At 39.7% G+C, this 23,469-nt stretch overlaps 1 protein-coding gene across 1 annotated transcript in view; it reads left to right on the forward strand.

The window, feature by feature from the left end:
- Positions 1-818: 818 nt before the first annotated feature.
- slc25a21 (solute carrier family 25 member 21) overlaps positions 819-23,469 on the forward strand; it is an 89,984-nt gene continuing 67,333 nt past the window's right edge. The window contains exons 1-2 of the mRNA XM_077562641.1: positions 819-888; positions 1,015-1,118. Of these exons, the coding sequence (XP_077418767.1) occupies positions 1,043-1,118 (76 nt within the window). The 5' untranslated portion in view covers positions 819-888; positions 1,015-1,042. The remainder of the gene's footprint in view (positions 889-1,014; positions 1,119-23,469) is intronic.

The raw sequence follows: 23,469 nt of genomic DNA on the forward strand, positions 1-23,469 counted from the left end.
CTGGCCTTGGATTTTCCAGCCAACAAAAGGTCCTCCCGAGCCGTTGTCTTGCGGGGTCTGCCAGACCTGGGCTTGTCAAAAACATCTCCAGTCTCTTCAAATCGTTTTCTTATCCTTTGTACTTGACGCTGAGACACATTGAAGGTGTCAGCCACCTCAGCAGTGGATCTGGTCTTCAGCCTCTTGATAATCAACGCTTTGGTCTCAGGGTGAATTTTAGGCATGTTGTCCGTGGTCAAAAGCGTTATCAAGCTGTAAATGTTAGAATGCTTTTCAGCAGTTTCGTTTTGCACCAAAATATTATTTCAAAAGCTGTTGTGATTGAATTTAGCCATTTCTTGTAAAAAAAAAAATATATATTGATTAGAAATATATTTCAGGGCCATTTAAAGTCAACTTGTACCCAAGCGACAAGACTTTTGTACAACACGTTAATCCATATTGCAGGCTGATAAAGGTCAAATTTAAAAAAATATATAAATCTCAAAAACCTGATGTGCTAGGATAAAAAAGAAAAAATATACAGTTTTAAATACTTTTTGTCAGTTTAATTACAATATACAATATATATAATCAATGTTTTATTTAAATTATTTTAAGGAAATTATTTTATTATATTGCAAATGATGATTCACAAAAAGTGGAGAAAGGTATTTTTGGAAGTGAAAGTGTCATCTTGTGGTCATGTTTGTCTTGTATTGATCACTGGGGGGGGTTAGTGGGTCGGGGAGGGGGCTTCCAAAGTTGAACTACAAACAGCAAAAGGAGGTCCGATAGTACACGAGAGGCGTTCTGCTCCAAATCCAAATCGACCCACAGCACGCCCTCTTTTGAGTGCGAAGCAGAGCTGAGAGAAGATCCAGGCGAGGCGACGCATCCACGACTCAGGTTCGTGCGACTTCCTAAAAAGTGACGGCTATGACGTCACGGCGGGGAGCAGAACGGCCTGAACCTAGCTTGATGCTAGCTAGCTAGCAAGCTAGTTGCTAACTACGCGCGTGTTTGCCTTGGCAGAGCAACCGGAGAGGTGAAAGCGGCCACAATGACGACCACAATCCCCAAACCTCGCGGCTTAGTCCGGGAAGCAACCCACCAGATTATCGCCGGAGGCTCCGCAGGTAAGAGCGTTTTAAAAAGACGACAGCAACAAAATAAAAAGTGTTATTATTACTACGTAATAGTTCTTTCCTTTTGCTCGTGGTCGCGACCTGTTGCGCCTGGAGTGACGTAACTTATCCGCTTTGACACCAAAGTGTTCATACTTTAACAGTACACAATGTGAAGCACTTTGTCCGGGTCGCCATGCCGAAGATGAAGTGTTCAAGCCGGGATAGTTCTTTCTGGTCCGGTTCAGCATCTCTCCCCGGTGCTTTACTGTACGCAGATACGTCACCGCGCATGCGTGAGGCCATTGACAAAAAGAAGAAACTTTATTGGTAGGCATGTATAATGTCACCGCTGAAGCGTAGAGTGCGTTTGAAACCCAAAAAAAAAACATTGTTGTTTTTTTTAAAGCCATGCTTCACATTGTGAATATATGATATATATATATATAATTACATTTTTCTATACTGGTTATCCTCACATGCGCGCGATATCTGTGATTTAAACCAAATCTGATAACGGTTATTTACTAATGAGACACAGATCTGGCTTCTATTGGAAGAGAATGTGATTGGTTTGCCTGTTGCTATATATGTGGTTGGTAAAGATAAATGAACAAAAATGATTTTATATTCTTTTTTTTTTGGGGGGGGGGGGGGGGGGGGTCAAAATAATTGATATGTATGGATAATTTCCTGTGGTACACCGGATGATCTCTCACTGTCACGGCACACTGTTTGAGAATCACTGAGCTAACTCCTACCTACGACCTGGTAATGATAAAAATGAAGAATCAACGTATTTTTTTGTGTCATGACTCATGTACACATAATCACTAATCAATCATTAGTCATCTATAATTCGTTGACAAATCCAGTTGCAATGTTTTATGGCTGCAGGACGAATACAAGTAGAGTGGTCACAGGTTTGCACATGTATTCGAAACGCAGAAAAAAAAAACATCCCCACTCCATACCAACCAGGAAGTAAGGACGAGTGTATCGTCTTGCTGTTCTTTTCCCATCTTTTTGGACCCAGCACACAAAAATTCCTTGTGTTCCTCCCAGAAGGCCTGTAACAAAATGATATTGCGTAACTTGGTCAGCATATTGGAAACATGTGCTAGCGCTGAACTGGAGCAAACACAATGAAGCAGGGTGGGGGGCTTGGGTGGGGGTGGGGGTGGGTATCTGGCACAGAGATAACATACTGTTCATGCAAGCACTCTTGACGTTGACCTGGCCGGCAAAATCACAAAGACGACTGAAGGTGAACGTCCCCGAGTTTGTTTGTTTATGTTTTTTTTTTTTGAAGTTATAGAGCTTGACCTTCCTAGTAAATCTTAGACCTTTAGTTTGGGATTTTTCCATGATAGTTAGTCCTTATTTCATCAGTTCGGTTATAATTCAGTTTTACAGCAGGTTTATTTCGTTTTTATTTCGTTTTTTTTGTAAATATATGGCATATTTGTCAAGTGAAAAAAGAAAGTATTTTGCAATAAATTAAACTACTATTCTTAAACAACTAAATGTTGGTTATTGCAATGTATGGCGATGGTATGTAAAAGTTCGTGCAAGGCCAGGAGCTGTTTTCTTAGCACATAGCATAGCATTAGCTTTGGCTTTAGGCCTGGAAAGTGTATGACAATGTGCAGAGTCTGCATACCACAGATAATGCACTGTTCAACAGCCGAGCCTTGTTGCCCCTCCTTGACTGTTTATTTTTCATTTATTTATTTTTTTAATCACTCTGTCATGCCAAAGAAGTTAACTGAGGCGAGAAAAGCAGAGACATACACTTGTCACATAAACTCAGGCATATTGATCTCACTGGGTGTCATTTTAAGATGAACCTAAAATGTACAAAGGAGTATTTGATGCCCCCACCCCAACAAAATGTTTATACTGTGCTGCAATTGCCTGTAGTTGCCACAAGATGGTGGCAAAGAACAAAAGGAAACATTCATCTGGAAAGGTTAGATTGCATTTTGGCTTCATCCATAAAACCAATTTCTCCATTTTTTAAGTAGTGTACAGTATATGCATGAACGCCGCCTTGAACGCCAAGTAATTCAGCGACGTCGCCGCCATGTTGGATGTGGCATAGTGGAGGTGTCAGTGGAGATGCCTCATCCATTTACTGCTTGGAGACGTTGCAACCTCTTTGCACTCAAAGCCAGATTATGTTTTAAATTTGGATTTAGCCACTCTAACTTCATTTTGGGGATATAATTTGCTAATTTTGTGATCAATACTATGCTTTCTTGTACAGTATGTTTTCATGAAAATCAGAGCATCAAATTAAATTTTAATGTTAGGCTTCTTTACTTTTTATTTTATTTTTTAAAGTGTGTTTTACAAATCCCAGCACCAAATAAATCATCTTAATTAATCATGCTTTAATCACTAACAAATTAAAATACAAATCTAATCTCAAGAGTTAGCATCGTTAGCATTGGTCACCTTCACCGGGAATGGTTTAGTCCTGGATGAAGCTTTTAAGCAGATACCTGGGTAAGTGGATTCTTTTGGTCCCGCCTCCACCCAGCACCAGGAAGTGGTAAGTCTTCCCGGCTAGGTTTAGCTCACTAGCTAGCTGTGTGTTTAGCTTTGTGATTTTTTACTCTCTTGAATTGCCTAAGACTAAGAGGCAAAAAAAGTACATTGGAGACCATCACTTATCTGTTAAAAGGACACATTGATGTGTCAACGATCTTTGGTGACTGCTAGCAATGCTAACATGACCATATTTAACTCACTTCCTGCGTCTTTATAAGACTAGAATCACAAAGATGCTAACCGCTAAGTCTTCATATCTTACTGTTTTAATTTCTGACTGCGGTGTGTGTTGTCACTAAAGCAACAAAGGTGGTTTCCTGTTAGCTGTTGGTGGCTATTTTGAGGCCTGTTTTCAAGTGATTGTTTCTTTGCGTATATACATAAATAGTTGTTTGTTACATTCTTCTGCATCATTTTGTTACCACATTAAGCAAATGTTTACAGTTTTTTTTTTTTTTTACTGTCCTTTCAGCCACATATGTAACCCGTTAATATTTTGTGTTGTTTTTTTGTTGTTGCTATTTTTACTGCAGAAAATGTAACTTCAGTTCTTGTTATTAGTGTAAAAAATAACCATTTTTCAAATTGTAGTTTGTAGGGTCATTTGAAAAATGCATTTTTGGCTGGTGTGCTGTGAGATTTTGCTTGCAATTGGCTCAATGCAGGCTGGGAAGCAAGTGTGGCATCAAGTTATGATCATTTCTAGGATTCACCATGAAGGGGAAAAAAAAAAGAAAGCGTGCGAAAGCCGCGTTTCGTTTCCTGCAGCTTTAACCTCCTATTACTAGCGAGGAGCATTACAGCATTTTAGACAAAGCTTTAGTTTATTCAAAGAGGAATAATGGTGCATGCTGTGGAGTCATTTCGGTTTCTTTGGCTTCCTCTTTTGTGGACTTCACCTTTTTAGTTTGAAGTCTATTTTTCCTTTGTAGGATGTAATGTAGCGTGAAGTGCATTCAAAAAAACTCTTGTCTGTGTGTGCTGTTTGTTCTTTGACAAACTGATAACAGTTCGTAGTCCTTTTTTAGGTTTTAACAGACTGATGTCATGTACTCTTAATTTATTTTGGGAGATCTGCAGCCTTACGCTCTACTTTATTTTATTCTTTTTTTCCATTAGAATGTTGATAGTTACATAATCAGTGTATTTTTCATAAAGACAAACCAATTAGATGGTTTCTCACACCCAAAATTGTATCTATATTTTGTCTATACTGTAGTTAGTTTCTAATACATTTCTCATGACTTCATTCCATAAATGTCCACAAGATGGCGGTAGCTTCATACCGATATCTTTTTAGTGCAGTTCAAGTCGCAGTTTTTTTTTTAAAGTTTTTTTATAAAGATAGCGGTTATGCTTTGGGACACATTCATAAATACCGTCATGATTTGACAGCCATGTGCTTGGAAAAACGAAACAAGTGCTCTTAATTGTCACATGGTCTTCAAAAGCTGACAATGCTAAAGCTGGTATGGAATGTTTTTGAAGGCATAACAACATGCTGCAGAAACTGAATCGGTTTTAACCCACCATAATCTTACAGGCGCATTAAAACAAAATCTTGGGCCTCCCAACAAAATCTAAATTTCCGATTTAACCCCCCCCCCCCCCCCCCTCCAAAAAAAAAGAAAAGAAAAAATTTTTTTTTTTTTGTCCCTATCAGGTTTTTTTTCTTTCTGTAGCATTTGCTTGCATTAATTCCCATATGAATAATGGAAATAAATGTAAACATGTAACCCATTGATCAAAATTTTGGGTCAATTCGATATATCTATCCTTTTTTTTTTTTTTTAAGGAAAGCACAGATTTTTTTATTTTCTCAAAATAGGATAACATTAACTAGAAATACAGTCTTGTGAGTGGGTCCCTTGATTAAAACAAAAAAACGCACACACCTTTTTAAAAAAAATAAAAATAATAATTTTCCCCCACAAACCCCCCAAAATCACAAATAAACATTCAAAATGTCAAAAAAATTAATGAAATAAAATTAAATACTGGGGGAAAAAAATGTGTGTGTGTGAATCAGTGGTGCAGGGGTTGGCTGTAGTTTTAAGTTGTAATACCACCATTCACCACTAGATGGTAGATGCGGTTTACTCACGCTCACACGCTTATACTGCCCTTTACTCCAACATGAGTAAGCCTAAAACATTTTTGCAGATTTGGAATGATATGCAGGACAAATATAGTACCTCAATAATAGTAACATTTTGAATGAAAAAAAAAATATATATATATATATATATATATTTCATTTTTTATGCAAGAGAACCCTTTGCATGATTTTTTCCTTATTTGCCCGCTCATCAAATGAAAACAATGCGCTGCCAATTTTTGGGCGGACATTAAACTTGCTCATCACTTTTTTTTGGACAAAATAATCTAAAGGTTGACAAAAAAAACACCAAAGTCACTAAAGGTGTCCAAAAAGTCTCTAAATCAAAGACCAACTTGCTTAATTGGCCAAAAGACTGCTTTTGTTCGCTGCCATGTTGTTAGTGCAAATTAATGCACATTAGCGAGGTTGGAATTACGGAAACCCCTAAAGAAAAAATCGACCTTAAATGCCAAATCGTCCTGACAAATAAATTTGAAATCATTGATAAAAGTGACTAATCAATGAGCTCTAGTGTGTGTGTGTGTGTGTGTGTGTGTGTGTGTGTGTGTGTGTGTGTGTGTGTGTGTGTGTGTGTGTGTGTGTGTGTGTGTGTGTGTGTGTGTGTGTGTGTGTGTGTGTGTGTGTGTGTGTGTGTGTGTGTGTGTGTGTGTGTGTGTGTGCGTGTGTGTGTGTGTGTGTGTGTGCGTGTGTGTGTGTGTGTGTGTGTTTGCGTGTGTGTTTTTCCTCAAACAGACAGGAAGCGTCCGTCGGCAATCACAGGGCGAATTAGGCCTAATATTTATTTCCAGAAACAATCGTGTGCGTGTTTGGCCGGGCCGTGATTGAACCCCCGGCGGACATGTTGGAGACAGATGTGCTCGGTGATGACATCACACGTTGGCAGCCATGTTGATTTTTGTTTTTTTAAATCTAGACGGGGGAGCACTTTCTCTTCTTCCTCCCCCCATCATGATAACGATGTCTGTCATACATCTTTTGAGAGACGCACGTTTTCACGTGGAGACCTGGCTCAAAATGGCCGTGATCCCCCCCCCCAGCTACCCCCCCCTTTTTTTTTCTTCATCAGTCTTCCTCATCACAAGCGCCGCTTGTTATTGGAGTAACCGCTCATTTCTTGTGCAATAATAAACCGGCAAGATTTATCATCTCATTACGAGTTCCCGGAGAAATGTGAACAATCGCTGTCGCTGGAAATTAGCGGAGAATGTTAAACAAATGAACACGCATGAGTTCATTAAAAAGAAGCCTAAAAAAGGATAAAATATGTTGCGTTGTTTGTTCAGTCCTCCGTGCGAAGCTGATTGGAAAGAAGTCGATTTCATTTAGGGTTATTTTGAGCTTTGGCTGCTAGATTATTATGTTACTATTATTAACATGATATTGACAAGCAATTTTTAATATTTAATTAAAAAAATGAGATTAATTAATAAATATTCATTCAAAAAAAAAACAGTGGTTGCTTATTTTTACTTACATTTTAAGACTATTTGAATGTAGTTGTTATTGTTTACAAGCCATTATTTTTTTTAAACAAAAATATTTTTTATAGGGTTGTAAAAATTAGTGCGTTAATTTAAAGTTCCTTTAACGCCACAATTTTTTTTTAACATGCGATTAATGACTAATGATTAATAACGTACTTGGAAAGCGTTTACTGAGGGAATTCCAGTCGCAACGCAGCCGACGCCTCAAAATTGAGCTGTAATGAATTTAAGAAAAATGCGTCTGTCTGTGGAGTTTGGGCTCAAGTTGTATTTTACAATTTTAAAAATGTGCTTCAGTTACTTCATGTTAAAGATTAGATGTCTCTTAATACGAAAAGAAAAACGCACCGAGCTGTCGTCGTCTTACAAATGCAATTATGCCATCTAGTGGCAGAAAACTGACATCAACACAAATCAATATCACTCTAGTTTTTTACAGTACAGTACATCTTTTTAATTTTAACTCAACTTTATGAATTATGAAATTACTGTATCAATGACTAAAAGATGCAGCCATATTTCTATTAGTTTAACATTTTCTTCTCCACTTTTCTGTAAACAAGAGTATGAAAACTTGGGGAAAAAAATATTTAATTGTACATTTAGAATAGATATAAAATTCGCGATTAATCGGGAGTTTACTATCGACACTATTCACGTACTGTAAATTCATCAGTGCCTCAGGGATCCTCCTCAATCCCACTTGAGATTTTGTGATTTGGTCCTAGTGGCGTCGTGCACTTCAAAATGTAGCATCTAGCAATCCAATTGATTCTAAAACGTATACTACCGGGTCTTTTCTTCTTTTTTTAATGTACGGGACTCTCGACCCAATGGGCCTGCGCGCCGACAACCCCCCCCCCCCCTGTCTCGGTCCGCTTGCTTTTAAAAGTGAATCTGCTACAGACGGATGCCGTGATGATAAAGTAGAGTAACTTACGACCGGCGTGGCCGATAAGGACGTTGACTCTTTGAATGAAAGCGGCTCCACGAGTGTACGGATCGGAACATCTGGTTCTTCTCATTGTGAGAACATTACACGGACCGCTACTGGCTCTTCCTGCTTGTCACACCGGACATGATGGAAACATCTCAGTTTAGCGAGAGAGGTTGTGTGTGCGCGAGTGTGTCATCTTTGAAAAAATATGATTCATGACAGCGGCGAGGCGGCGTCACGGAGCTCAAGTCCGACGAATGTTTATTTGCAGGAGAATGCTTGGCTTGGTTTTAGCGCTGATCCAAAAAGAGCCGGTCGAGTATTCCAACCTGACGCTGTCATTCATGTAAATGTATTTGAACGCGAACAAGTGACTTTCAGCTTTTCCCCGTCAGGGGTCGCCACATTTGGGCACATTTTGATGCCAGTTGCCCTCCCTGACGCAACGCACCAATTTGCGTGCGGGCTCAGGTGCACTGACCGGGAATCAAACCCGTACGGTCTGCCTAAATGTAAATACGGGGACCGAAATGAAGCCTTTTTTGGGAGCCAAATTTAAATCTTAGTGGCCCTGCCAAAACCGCCGTTGGCCTGATTTAAAACCATACTTAACAAAATGACATATTTACATATGCAGGCCTACCTGTGGATGAAATAGTGACGCGTGTCATCTCAGTGGCCAAAATGCATGCAAGGCAGTCGCTTAAAAAAAAAAAAAATCAACACTTTGCACTCCCCACTATATAGATTTTGTGATTTAAAAGCATATTTTTTAAAAAAAAAAATTATGTATATATTATGCATGTGAAAAAATATTTTTATTTTAATCTCTATTAAAAAAATGAGACATTATTTTGAATTGACAGTTCAGAAAATGCACAAATGTAATTCTGATTTAGTTTCTGGTTTAGTTTGTGTCGTGTCAGAAAAATGGCCAAAAATGTTCATTGTTTTCCAAAGTAAATTCAAATATATTTTCATCCGACACAAAATAATCCGCCTGTTTTCATGGAGAACGACAGAAATCTGATGTTTACGGTCGAGAAGATGAAATTAGGAGGACTTGGACAATTTGAAATGGTCTAAACGGTTAATTGACGGTCAAAAATACACATGAGTTCCATCGATAATCTTTGCATGTCTAGAAAAATAGTTTAATGTAAAAAATATTTTTATTCTCTATCAATCAATGAACCAAATATAATGAAAAATAGGGATGGGCGAGTGCCGATACCTCAGTGCCAATACCATGCTTATTTTAAGGTGTTGGTACTCGCGATGGAGGCTGGTACGAGTACCAGCCGCCCTCTAGTGGCCGTTTAATGATTGGTAATTGTAGAAATTAGAAATCAGAGGAATAGAAAATTCTCATTCATTTCATGCGATTTTAAGGAAAAATACTATATTGCGATATAAAGTTCTTTCTTTAAAATTATCTGTCTTTATGGGGGTTTTTTTTTTTGGGGGGGGGGGGTAATATGTACTTGTGGTATCAGTATTTGGTAAAAATCATTTTAACCGAGCAATTTTAAAGGACCAGAATGAAGCAGGCCGTCCTTTGCCCACCCCTTTATTTATGCAAATGGCATGCGAGGTGTTCATTTTTGTTACCAATAAAGATTCCCCGCGCAAAAGCATCTCTAAAGCTCCATCCTATAATTGCCCGTGATATGCCACATGCATAGAAAAAACAAAAACGGTCCTTTTTTTTTTCCTTTCTTTGATTTAGATTTAAAAAAATATATAGAAAAATTTGCATCGAGCCGAGGAATCGGCGGCTGCTTTTTCTCCGGCAGCTCGTTCCTCATGAGCTCTGACGTGCCTGTTGAAAACTCCTGAATTGGCCGTTTAACCCCGCGACCCTCACGCGGTGGCCAGCCCGCCGCCGCCGCCGCCGCCGCCGACCGGTTTTCTCTCTCGGGCCTCGCCGCTTAAGTTGGAGGAAATGTTCAACGCAACTCGATACGGCGTCGGCTAAGAGTTCAGATGCGCTAATTACAAAGGCGGCGTGCTGCGCACCGACGTATAAATAAACATAATAAGTAGTGTCAATAAGGCGAAGGGACAAGCGAAAAGCCCGGAATGACATGGCAGCTTCCCTTGTGCATGCGTGTGTTCTGCGGGGCTCTGGATGACATGTTGTGTGGATGTATGCATAACGTACACACACTCTCGAACCCTCCCCTTCGTTCTGGAAGCGTGCCCGCCCACTTTTGGGATAACTCTATCAAGATGAACGTCATAAAGCCATTTGTCTCTGGGAGAATCTTTTCTCTCTCTCTCTCTCTCTCTCTCTCTCTCTCTCTCTCTCGCCCGGTGGCCGCGCTCAAGGCTTCAATTAGGGAGGCTCAAATTTATAGACACTTTGGATTATTTCGGATCTCCCGCGGTAAAGTGGATGACATACTGGAGAACACGCTGGCAGGGCACCAGCGGGGAAAAGAGCGGCTTGTGAGAAACTCGATGAAAGGTCGCCTTACAGGAATGTCTGCCATGTTAAATCCGGTGGCGGGTGGTCAGTTTCAAAGTCAGTCTTCGGTTAGCTTAGCGATTAGCATGGCTTTTCCCGTCTTTGCTCTTTATCCTTTGGTGAGAACAATATTTATGTAGCTTATTGAGGTGACGATTACTGACTCGGGAGCGAGTCCGCAATGTGTTTAGCCGCGCGAGTCGCCGGCGCGGATTGTTGCTAGCTAGTTGGTCGTAGCACTGAGCTTGCCTTGACGGTGGACTGCCAACGTCACTTGCGTCGGCGATGTAAGTGCGTTGCAGCAACCTTAGCATGCGTCCGGCGAAGTCAAGCCTTTTGGGAAACTGCGATTCTCACTTTTGTTGTTCAACGTTTTTTAATGAGGCACAAAATCCGAATTTTGAGCCGCAAACGCGCTTATTCGAGCCTCGCGTTATTGCTAAAGCAAGAAACGGTTACCTTTTTATCTTCCAATACAAAACTTCTGAACAAGTCTAAACCTCCACACTGCACGATAACAATAACATGGTAAAAACAATAAAAAGCCGTAAATGAAATGTATGCAAATGAGGTCCTTCTTTGTTCGTTCCTGCCTGTCTGCGTAAGCTAGCTAAAGCGCGCATTTACGTTGCTCTGAAAATGTCGACCGAAAAACAATTTTCTGGGTTGAAACTAAGATGGATGCGGTGTTATGAGAAGGATTTTATGATTTGTAAATGGTTTCAAATTTCAAAATGCATTCTTAAAAAAAAAATTTAAAAAAACTTTACCGAATGACTCTAGCGGTAACACGATCATGATAACCGAACCGGCAAAAAGGTGACGTGGTTTTAGTCGGGTCTTTTTTGTTGTTGCCATTTTTGCCAACATGGGACACTGAGAACATTGTGACAATGGTCATAAATTTAATTTCAAATGTAGTTAAAATTCTTGAATTTAACTTGCCACAAAGGGACATTCAGTGATCCCTACTGCCATCTAGTGGTGAACTAAAAAATTCATTCATTTTAAAACATGACTCTTTATGTCAGTAGTATGCAAAGAAATATGTTGTATCACATAAACATATATATATATATATATATATATATATATATATATATATATATATATATATATATATATATATATATATATATATATATATATATATATTAGAGCTGCCATGTTTCGCCGCCATCTTCCTGCCGTGTCACTTTCTGTTTTGCTCTGACAAGCTTTTACTAGCTTTTTTTTTTAAATGAGCTCCTCCTGCTAGCCGCTCTTGTTAGCTGCTTGGCTAATTCCGGCTCGCTCAGTCGGTCTTTCAGCGTCACAGCTGAAATTGTTGGCAGTCTTGCGAAATGTGTTCTCTTTGAGCCACCGTAGTGTGCGTGCTTCGAACGCTATTCTTTCACCACTAGGTGGCGCTAAGGACTACATTCTGGGTCTTTAGGCTGTAGGAACCCTGATTTAAAACTGTGTGTGCCATTTGTGCTATTTGCTCCCAAATGAATGTGAAAACGTGTTTCTGTCACACGGACAAGAAAGATTTGTTCCATTCATAAAAAAGCTTTGACTTGAAAAGTTCACTCAAAGGATAAAAAGTTTGCGCTTCTCCCGTGCCTTAAATATCAACTCCAGCACCAATGATCATTTTGGTTTTCATTTCTCTGGTTGAGGTTCGAAACATCTGCGACTTGTCGTACAAAGCCCAGCCCCCCCCCCCCATTAAATATTGGCAGCCATTTTCTGCATAGCTATTTAATGAGGATTCAAATGTTTTTGCCCTTAGAGACGCATGCGATCCAAATATGTCACGAATATAATTACGGGAGCGCTGATATATCGCGCTAAGCGTTTCCTCTGCTCCCAGTAGCGCCCTGAGCGGTAAATTTGACCATGATGATGATGATGATGATGATGATGATGATGTTGGGTTTTAGGGTAACTGGGAGATGGATAACTTTTCTGATGCGCCACGCGGCTTCTTTCAACACCCCCGAAAATGCCAGGAGCCGCTCCAACATCTGTTTGCCACAAATGTCAATGGAAATGTAAAAAAAAAGGAATAAATATTAGCCCCGCTGTAGACATTTATTCTGAGAGCGTTCCAACCCGCCCCAACCTTTCCAGAACGCCGCTTCTTTCAAACTCCTCACAGCGACGTCCAAGCGGTGACTCAACGGGCGCTCGCTTGCTGCGTTTTCGACCAAGCGTTGACGCCGAGCGCAACCAAGACCACACACGGGCCCGTTCGGAGGCCTTTGAAGCCGGTCCAGCGCGAGCGGGTCGGACCAAGGTTAAGTTGTAAGCGCTCTGTAATCACCGACTTTTACGATAAGAAAACGCAGCATCGTTCCCATGGCAACATCCACAAACAGGATCCCTGGCAAAATTTCTTCTTCTTCTTTTTTTTTTGTGATGTCTTTGCTCTTGCCACACAAGACGAAACCCTTGGAGGGCCCGCGTTGGTGTTCTGGTCTTTGCCGGACCCTCGGGTGGCTTTCGTAACGCTGCGTGAAGCGTTCCGCTCTGATGTACGTCACCTGAGGGGAAAGTCTCAAGTCTGCGCAGATTGTGTAAACAGATGAAAAATGACACGTTTGCCGATACAGTGAATAGTCGGGCTGGGAATCTTTGACCGTCTCATGATTCCGATTTTTGGGTCTGCGATTCGATTCAAAATCGATTTTTGACTCTGCAGGATTTTTCATTCAAAATGATTTGTTTGACAGGGATTTCTGCTTCAATTTATTGATGTGCTAATGCTAATTAGCGCACTACTTGCGGCACTTTTATCATTCAAAAGAACGGCTATTCATACAAAACGCTTCAAGAATGTTTACAAAAAAGCATCTTAACATTACTCACCGGCATAACGCTACAAAAAAAACAAACAACTTTTATTGGAATAACTTGATCGTGACTTTTTCCTTCTACTCTCTAATGTGTCTACAACATAACAACAGCTTATCAGAACGTGCGGAACCACACTGCCCCCAAGTGGCCAAATCGTGTACAACATGAACAGCGCTCCCAATAAAGGCACACACAGACAAAAGCAAGACAGTATGAAATCATTTAAATCAAAATCGATTTTGGGACATTTAAAATCGATTCTGAATCGTGCTAAATGAGAATCGCGATTCTTATGAGAATCGTTTATTTTTGGCAAACCCCTAGTGAATAGTGCTGGGCCGATACCGGCCTTACTTTTAGGTATGGGGTACTTGTGGAGGTGCAGAGAAAATCTGACAGAGTAAGTCCTCCTCGGCAGTAGTTGGCGCTATAGTGGCAATTTGACGAATCATCATATGCGTCAGAAAGAAAGGTCTTTGTTCACAATTTTTTTGTCATTTTATTTCGTCAGTCAGTGCTCAGAGTGAATATCGTTCTGATATCGATCTGAAGAAAAACTTTGTATCAAAGTGTTTTGGAATCTCAGGTCTGTGGTAAAGATGAGCCCTGCGACAATCCAATATTTTTAGAATTGTAATAATCCCATCGAAAGTAATTCAATAAAATTGAAAATCTGCATGTGAGGTGCAAGTGCTCATTTTGTCCACTTGGGGTTGCCATCCTCACATTCCACACTTTAAAATATGTAACTTTAAGTGTGTGTGGCTTTAAAAAAGAAGGACCTGGCCTGGTGAGTGACATGGGAGCCAGCAAATGAAAGTCTAGTATTCGTTGATAAACGACATTTCTTTGTGGTACCTCCCCCAGGGACGTTGCGTTTTCACTATTGGTCGGGTTACTAACACTACTCAAACCAGCAAATTTTTGTGCCGGGTTCAACAATATTTGTAATTTTATTGAAGTTCTCGTTATGGTGTCTAATTCGCCGCCGCTTTCGTTATTATTGCGTTGGTCGTGACTATTAGTCATGCGAATTTCGGGCCCACCCGATACAATAACACTGCAGCTCCTATTTGTACTTAAGTGGAGAGGAGACAAGGTAATTACCCTCGGGCCAATTAGCGAAAGGGGGCCGAGGGAGTAGCAGCAGCAGTCATTTTCTAACCCAAACATCCTGGTCGGATCCGAAGTGGGGGGGGGGGGGGGTGGTGAAGCGGCGAGCCGGCCCACGTCCAGGCAAGGGGGAGGCCATTTTTTTGTTTTGTTTCTCTTGACGGTTCGGGCCCGTGAAACTTGTGCCAGATGAGCAGCGCCACTTTTTTTCCCCGTTTTTTCAGTCAGACAGCAGAGGGAGTGATTTACTGGACTTTACTGGACTTTACTGGATGACATTTACACTGCAGTCATGTGGCGACAGATAGAAAATGTTCATTAGGCCCAAATGGCAAAAGATGAAAAGCTGCTTAATTGTACATAAGTTCATGTAGACATGAAAAGTTTTAATCGCAAACACTGAGCCAATCAATATTTAATTTTAAAATGCTTAAACCATTATATTTACTATAGCCTAATGTGAAAACATCTAAGTACAAATACATTATTTTTTATTTATTTTATTTTAATAAGAACAAATAATTGAAATGTCCTGTTATATTCTTCCTGGTAACAGTTTCATTTTTATTTGATCTTAATTAAATTGATTGCCATTTCAGTGGAAGTAAAATATAATTGACTTCTTTTTTTCCCCCTTTTTTTTTTTTTACAAACACACTTGCATATTTCATATGTATAAGTTTTTTTTATTAATTAATGTAATTTTAATTCATTCTAAAGGAAAAAAAGTTATGGTTAATTACATTTAATTTGATTTTATGTATTTTTATATATTATATTGATATTATTATGTATTGATTCATGTAATTAAAAAAAAATTGGATTTTTATACATTTTATACTGATTGCAAGAACTGTCAAATAAAATGCAAAAAAATGTTTAGAAAAATTAGTTTAATGCAAACACAATTTATTTTCATATATCTATTCTTGATTGATTAATGCTGTACTAAGCCATTATTAATTGTAATACGGTGAAGTTACAGCAACACATTGTTAGCACAGAAATATTCAAGACGTTCCTTCCAAATTTCAAATTTAAATTGAACCCCCCCCAAAAAAAGTGTGCTTCGTGTTTAATTTTAAGAACGCACACTTAAAAAAAAACAACAACTATCAAATGTAATACTTTTAAGACCACGAGAGGATCTAAAAGCCCAATTTGTGTTCACGTGCGTGCGTGTGTGCGTTTTGTGATTGCGTGCCGTTCAGGATCAGCGATCAGCGTTTTTGAGTGACAGTTTGGTGCGTTCGGGAGCGTAACGGTTTGTGAGCGAAACCCATCAGCAGAGAAACCGGCTGGAAAAAGAGCTGGCTAAAATCTTCCGATGTCGCCAACTGAGCTTTGTGGGAACGTCGGGGGAGGAACTTTTTTTTTTTTTTTTGCATGAAAGTGAATCAAATGTTGGCCTCCTGACAAGACTCCATAATGAACAAACACTGTGACATCATTTTTGGGGGGGTTGGGGGGGGGGGGGGGGCTCTTGATTGCAATAACGCCTCCGCTTGACTTTTGGTCAAACCGCCTGTCGTAATCTCCGGAGGATTTTGGATGTTTAAGACGGTGATTTGTACACAGACCCGGACATGATATGACATTAGGGGGCGGGGTTTAAATGCTAGCCGAGATTGTTTATAACAGGCACGTCAAATGCGGTAACAAATTTGCTTTAACGTACGCGCAAAATACAAATGAATAATACTTTCATTCCCGGTCGGGTAAACAAATTAAGCAAACTTTTTCTTGAAACTGGGAGGTAGCGAGTCGGGCTTTCAGCAATTTAATATTTTTATTATATATTTAATTAATTTTGCATTATTAAATGCAACATATGCATGCGTTATTTGTGTCCACTTTTGGTTCTCATCCTTGCGCTCTACTGTAGTATCTGTGACTTCTGGGTGCGTATCCCTGGTGAGTAGAGGTGCAACGATATCCAAACATCACGATACGATAAATATCACGATATTGTGGTGAGGTTGCCGATTTAAAAAAAAACAAACAAAAAAAACACACTTCACGATACTGTGTAAAAACTCCCGATATTGCCCCGACCCCCCCCACCCCACCCCCCCCCAATTTTAAAAAAAATAATTTTTATTTGCTTGTCTGACTTATTTATATGAGAGATAATCGCCGCACTGGCCGAAACATTACTAATTAAAATTAAACTGCACTACTAAACTAACCACCAGGGGGTGCTAGAACTACCGAAATGGAATACAACCTCATCTTTTTAACAGATGTGCTGCTTTTAATATTGTGACATGACAACGATGATATTGTGGAAATTTCAATATCGTGATATCAAGATATTGCAGTTATCGTTACAGCCCTACTGGTGAGTGACGTGGGTGTCGAAGCGACGTAGCGTTGAGTAACTCAATGTTTGGGCATCCGGATGCTGTACCATAAGTCCGTGTGGGGAAAATGACCCCTGTGAAGTTTTGAGACAGAAATTTTCCATTGACTTTTGTTAGAAAATCAGCTTAGTTGTTCGATTAATCGTTGCCGCCTTATAGGTAGATGACATTATCATTTGCTTATCCAGATGTCCAAGTTGTTGAATTGGTACCATATCAGAATCATATTTATTGGCCACAAATGTTTAAACACTAATGGAGTTTGTCACGGGTAGTTGGCGTCACACTACTACTTTTTTTTATATTTTTTTTAAGTGTGTTATCGTTGTTAATTTTGTACACACATGGTTGTCATAGTGATCGTCCACAGTTGTTTGAGGTGAGTGACTTTGGCCGTCTGCGTTCTAACAACAAACTTGCCCCGATAATTAGTGAAAAATTTCACACTGCATATCATCAAGGACGGACGCCCTGACAAATTCTGTCTAGTAACAGCGATTTTTTTTTTTTCCCCCTCTTGCTTTTTCATGTGATTATAATAAACGCTTTCTGTGACTTGTTAAAGCTCGTCAAACAGAAATGGTCACAAACAACAATCTCGTGATTAGGATTAAGTGCTGGCTTTGTTTCCCCAATTGATCGGTTCCCTTATATCCAAATTAGTGCCGGGGAGGGTATTGATGTTGTTGGTTCTGTCATTGATTTCCAAAGTAAAAACAGATTTTTGCAAATGTCTTATTTAAATTAAACGCCGAAGATAAGATTTCATGAAAGACTACCGAAATCACTATACTGAAATCAGAGGATTTGGACAACTTTACATTTAAAAAAAAGAATCTCCAAATGATTACTCAATTACAAAAATTGTGGTCGATTATTTGATAATTGATGACTTGTTGATAAATCCACATCATTTTGACAGCTCTAGCCTTCATATAAGGCCTTTAAGGCCCCCAAAAATGAAATGACAAACAAGAACAAAGTAATGTTTAATTATTTTCATCCTGTTTTTGTAGGTTGGTTTCTGCAAACCACGCGTAATCGGCCATCGTTTTGGTCCATATTTAATGTCAATTTCTTAGGGGCTTACGCAATCCAATTCACGAGCACCGCAAATCCCGGCGTCAACTGTCACCGTGTCCACTGCGATACTCTGGAGACTTCAACATATGTCTTCAATTTCATTGCTGCTCCATTCCCCCAGATGGCCTGCAGGGGGAAGCGGGGTGGGGGGGGAGTGGTGGTCCTTTTTTTTTTCAGGGGAGGGGGGGGGGGTCTGTGTTTTGCTTGAGGACCCGCTTGAGTTTTTATGTAAGAATAATTTGCACTAAGTAGCCGGGCGACCTGTTTGTTACGCTAGAGCTGACATTTTGTTTATGTTTCTTGAGGAGCATGATGGATGTGCCCGGAGTTGATGCTAATTAGACCAAATTGTTGCAAAGAATGCCGAGAGTCTGCGCCGCGCCGTTCAGACCGTTGCCGGGCGAACCCCCGTCCGCTCCGCTCGGCCCTCGGCGGATGACCGGCGCGCTGGGAAGATGTTCCTGCCACCAATTACGAGCCGACACAACCTGAGTCCAAGTGGCCGTGAAATTGTTGTTTACGTAGCGACTCGTCGCAAGAAAAGATTAGCCGCAGAGGATGACCATTAGGGGACGTTCGGAATGTGTAGGAATCCGGTTATCATTCACAAAAATAAAAAAAATGATCTGACAAAATTTTTTTCTTAAAGTAAAATAGTGAATAATATGCGTCTATTATCACTTTGAGGGGGGGGGGGGGGGGGGATATTTGGAATCCAAAAATAATTAATAATCCACAAAAGATGGCTCCCAAAAAACAGCATCATTGTTTCCCCCAGGGTTTGTAAGCTTGGCGGGCCGCCCTGCTTTTCTTATTTTATATATATTAGGGGTGGGAAACTTTGACTGTCTCACGATTCGATTCCGATTTTTGGGCCTACGATTCCATTCAAAATCGATTTACGATTCAGATTTTGATTGACAATACTTTCTGCTTCAAGTTATAGATGTGCAAAGAATGGTCATGATCTACGCCAATCTGACAAGCTAATGCTAATTAGCGCAGCACTTTAATCACTCACAAGAATGTCTATTCATACAAAACCATTCAAGAGTGTTTACAGAGAAGCATCTTAACGTTACTCACCGGCATGTGCTCTCCCTACGCTGCAAAAAAACAACAACAAAAAATTATTTTTATTGGAATAATTTAATCGGGACTTTTTCCTTTGCAGTGTATCAGAACGCACGGAATCACACTGCCCCCAAGTGGCCAAATCATGTACAACATAAACAGTGCTAGACACACAAACAAGGGCAGGACTGCATAAAATCAATCATTCAAATAAAAATGGATTTTGGGACATTTAAAATCTATTCTGAATCGTAGTACTAAATGAGAAGCGCCACTCTTATGGGAATCCATTTTTTTGGGCATACCCCTTATATATTATATAGATATTCTGATTAATATTGTGTTTGTGGAATTAGGATGAAAAACCTGCTCATTTTTGTATTCATCTCAGGGTCGGCCATTTTGTCACTCGCTGTTGACTGAAAATGATTGATTTTCTGCTTCATTCATATACCACAAACACAATATTAATCCGAATACCCTGTTTGGACCAGAGTATATTATTGTAAAGAAAATGTTTGACTTGACTTCCCATTTAAATGATAAAAAAAAAAACAACAGCAAATGGAGCAACCCAATCCTGTAATGTTGAGACAAAGCGAATACTGTAAAAAGTCTTACTGTAAGAACAAAAAGTCCATTTCCATCCTAAGATTTTTCACTTGCGTTCAGCCTGACAGATTGACTGGAAGCATTTGAAATGACCCCCCCCCTCCTCACATGTATTTGTCCTCATCTGCTGTTTCTCCCGCACTAATCTTTCGGGAAGGAGCGGGGAAATGAGCTTAGTCAAGCCCGCCAGCTCTGCTTTGGCGCTCAGCAACAAACGCGGGACGACCGAAACCGACCCGATTATGACAAGTCGGGAAGAAGGAAGTCGACGCATGCCAACCATTGACCTTTACTCCCTTCGCTTAGCTTGTTTGACGAAAACCGGCGAGAACGAGGCGCACGGTTACATCGTCGGTAATCTAATTAAATTATTTTTTAAACTATATATATATATTTTTTTATAAATATTTTTAAAAAATTCCACTTACTACTACTTTTTTTTTTTTTTTTTACTTTTTCTCGGTCACAGTGCAACCGTGTAAAAAAAAAAATCTCTAAATGTTACTACTTTTTTTCCTAAAATTGCAAATCTATTCTTCAAAAAAAAACTATTTTTTCAAATGTCTTAAGTACATATTTCTCCAGTAACACAATAATACTTCTTTTCTTTTTTCTTTTTTATCTTGTAAAAAATTGTGACTTAATCCTCAAAAATATTCAATTTTTGGGGGGATTTTTTTTTTTGTCAGAAAAATACTATTTAACTATTTCTCTCTCTTTTTGTTTTATTATAACTTATGAGTATCGAACACAAATAAACACATTTTTTCACATTGTGACTTTCTTTTTTTTTTAAATGAAATGATACGACTATTCTCAAAAAAATTCTTGCAGTTAAAGTCTGTTTATTCTCTAACTTGTGATCCCGCCAAGCCCCCCCCCCCCACTGTGATACGATGTTTTTTTAATTACATTTTTTCTTGTAACATTACAAACTTTATCTAAGAAAAAATAGACAATATAACATAAGTATTTTTTTATTGTAACAATCCGACTTTATTCTCCTTAACTCGTGTCTTACCTCTAGTACGACTTTTTGACTTATTCTCCAAAACATTACCACTAACGCAATTTTTTTTTTCTTGCACCACTAAGACTTTATTCTCCGAAAACTATGAGTTTAATTCCTTGTAAAATAACAAATCCATTTTTTTTGTGATATTATTGCCTTGGTCATGAAAAACAACTTTTTAGCTTTTCTCATAAATGAAGACTTTATTACCGGATTATTATTTTTTTCTTCCTTTCAATCCGAATGGCCAAACGTTTCCCTTTGCACGAATCGTCTGGTGTTCAGGTTGAACGATTCCAAGTGTGAATCTTTTTCCCTGCCGTGGAACAAGCCTCGCTATAGTCACCATTACGAACCAAACATTTTATTACACGGCCGAATCCAAATATACAAACGTCTCCGAATTTTCAACACGAATCTCGCAAAGCCCGTTTTTTTTTTTTTTTTGGTGCGTTTCTGTTCAGGTCTTGCTCAGCCATCTGCAAGAACCTTTTTGCTCTTCCAGACTTGGAGGTTGGACGTCGTCAAATAGCTGCAAACGTTTCTTCATAAACTTGGCAGTCATCTTTTTTTTTTTTTTTTTTTTTTATGGCGGCGCTGGATGGAAGATGTTCAGCGGGACCTGACGTGTGATATTTTGGCCGGGCCGCCAGAACGCCGGGAAAATATACAACCAAACAATGAAACGGAGAAAAAAAAAAAAAGCGCAAGGTGCCTTTGCCAAGGCTTGTTTTTCTTTTCGCAGCCTCCAAATGATTTAGGGTGGATTTTTCCTTTCGCTGTTTTCACGGAGGATTAAATGTTTAGGGCTTCTGTCTGCAAAGCCACTTTTGTGTCTTTGTTGGCGTTGGACTGATTTCTTCCAGAATGTTTCCCCCGCTTGTCAATCCGTCTGAAACAATACAAGGAATTGTAGCATGTGTGGGTTAGGCAAAATAAACATTTAAATTTGAGTTTTTTGCCACAAGTTTTGACGTCTCTATTCATCTCAGATAAGTTTGACAAGTTTCCCAAGTGAGTCCAATTAAACCAAAATGACTTTCTAATGCTAATTGCTGCAAAACGGATATAAATATACTTTTTTTCCTGATGAAAGAAGAGACTCGAATCTTTCTTTTGGTAGGTTCCATGTTTTTATAGCAATAGAACGCAATATTCTGTGGGCCTTGCAAAATCAGTCCAAATCCAGTAAAACAGCCGAGAGCGAAGGGGGTTGCTTCAGTGAAAATGGCTGAAAATGTCAAACTCATCACTTCATTTTATGCAAATCTTGTGTATCAACTTCCGTGATTCTTGCTCAAATCTACCAAAATATCAAAAATCTTTAGATAATGCATTTTTTTGTGACTAACCCTCTTTTTACAATATCTTGAACAATTACAGTATTAGCCTTGACTTCCGATTTTAAAATAAATATGCATATACTGTACCCCAAAATATGATCCCAAAACCCGTTAATATAATTTCAAATGTCTACTGAACTGTTGCGCAATGTGTGGAATTCTGCTACTATTTAAGAAAACTAGTGGTCAACTGTCGGTACCTAGTTTTGCTGCCCCTCACCACTTCGAATATGAATGGGTCATAAGTGCAGTGTGAAAGGGGATTAACGCCACGACACTGATGCTATTCGTTGTCTATGATGTTTTGCGTTAAGCATGAAGCTAAAATCGGTTTACTTCAACTAGGAGTTGGAATCAACAGCGAATTCAATGACTGCTCATATCTGGAAAAACTCCATTTACTCGTATCTCAAGGCCTCGCCGTAATAACGACGCTTCGGTATCACCTTTATTGGCCGTGTCAGAACCCTTAGGCGAGGATGAATCAGACAGAAAAGGTCATGGCTTTGCCTGCCAAGACCTCATTTCCACCCGTGTTTGTATAACCTTCATCTTGGGGAGGACGCAGCGAGTACATTTCCACCCAAAAGGAACCGGCGGACGGGTCCCAAAAGGCCGGTGAGTAATGTCGCTGGCACCGCGCAAGCGTACACACAGACTAATGCTGGCTGCTCTTGTGTATACAACAAGATGACAAGAGCTTTTCAGGCGCGGGCCAGATAACTCCATCAGGATCGCGCCACGCTAACGGGGCGGCATGACAAGAGGCGGGCGTGTATACACAAATTCGCCATCCGACTGGCAGGCCCGGCCGGGGGCTCCCGTCTCCTTTCCCACTACTAACTCAATCATGCTCGGGTTTCACTCTCGCCCATCCGAGGCTAACTCGCTTCCTCTATCCGTCCCCTTACGATCCCCCCCACCTCTTCTATCCCTAAATCCTTAACCCACATCCCACCCATACAGTAGTTTTTCAAAATGGTATTCCAATATATTTACTGTTCTTGTTTGTTTTTTTTGAAACTATATCTGTGCGGACCAGTGCCAAATGACCCAGATACCGGGCCAGAGACCGGCGGTTGGGGACCACCGTCTTAAACAGTCGATATGTACAGTATCACTTCAACATACCTCCTCGACACAAATTACTACTTTCCTGCTCGTCAGAGCTTTGGTCTGATTTGGCGAGGCTTCACCGTTTTCTCATAAACGTATTCTGACTTAATTCTCAAACATTCTTCAATGCTCGATTCGAACGTATTTGAGTTTTTTGTAAAGATTGCCCTTTTGACGTAAAATGGTTACAGAAACATGAATTGGAGTTTTCCTGCTTGTTTCACAACGTGAATGAAA

The sequence above is a fragment of the Vanacampus margaritifer genome, chromosome 1 (genome assembly GCF_051991255.1).
Source record: "Vanacampus margaritifer isolate UIUO_Vmar chromosome 1, RoL_Vmar_1.0, whole genome shotgun sequence".
Lineage (NCBI taxonomy): Eukaryota > Metazoa > Chordata > Actinopteri > Syngnathiformes > Syngnathidae > Vanacampus > Vanacampus margaritifer.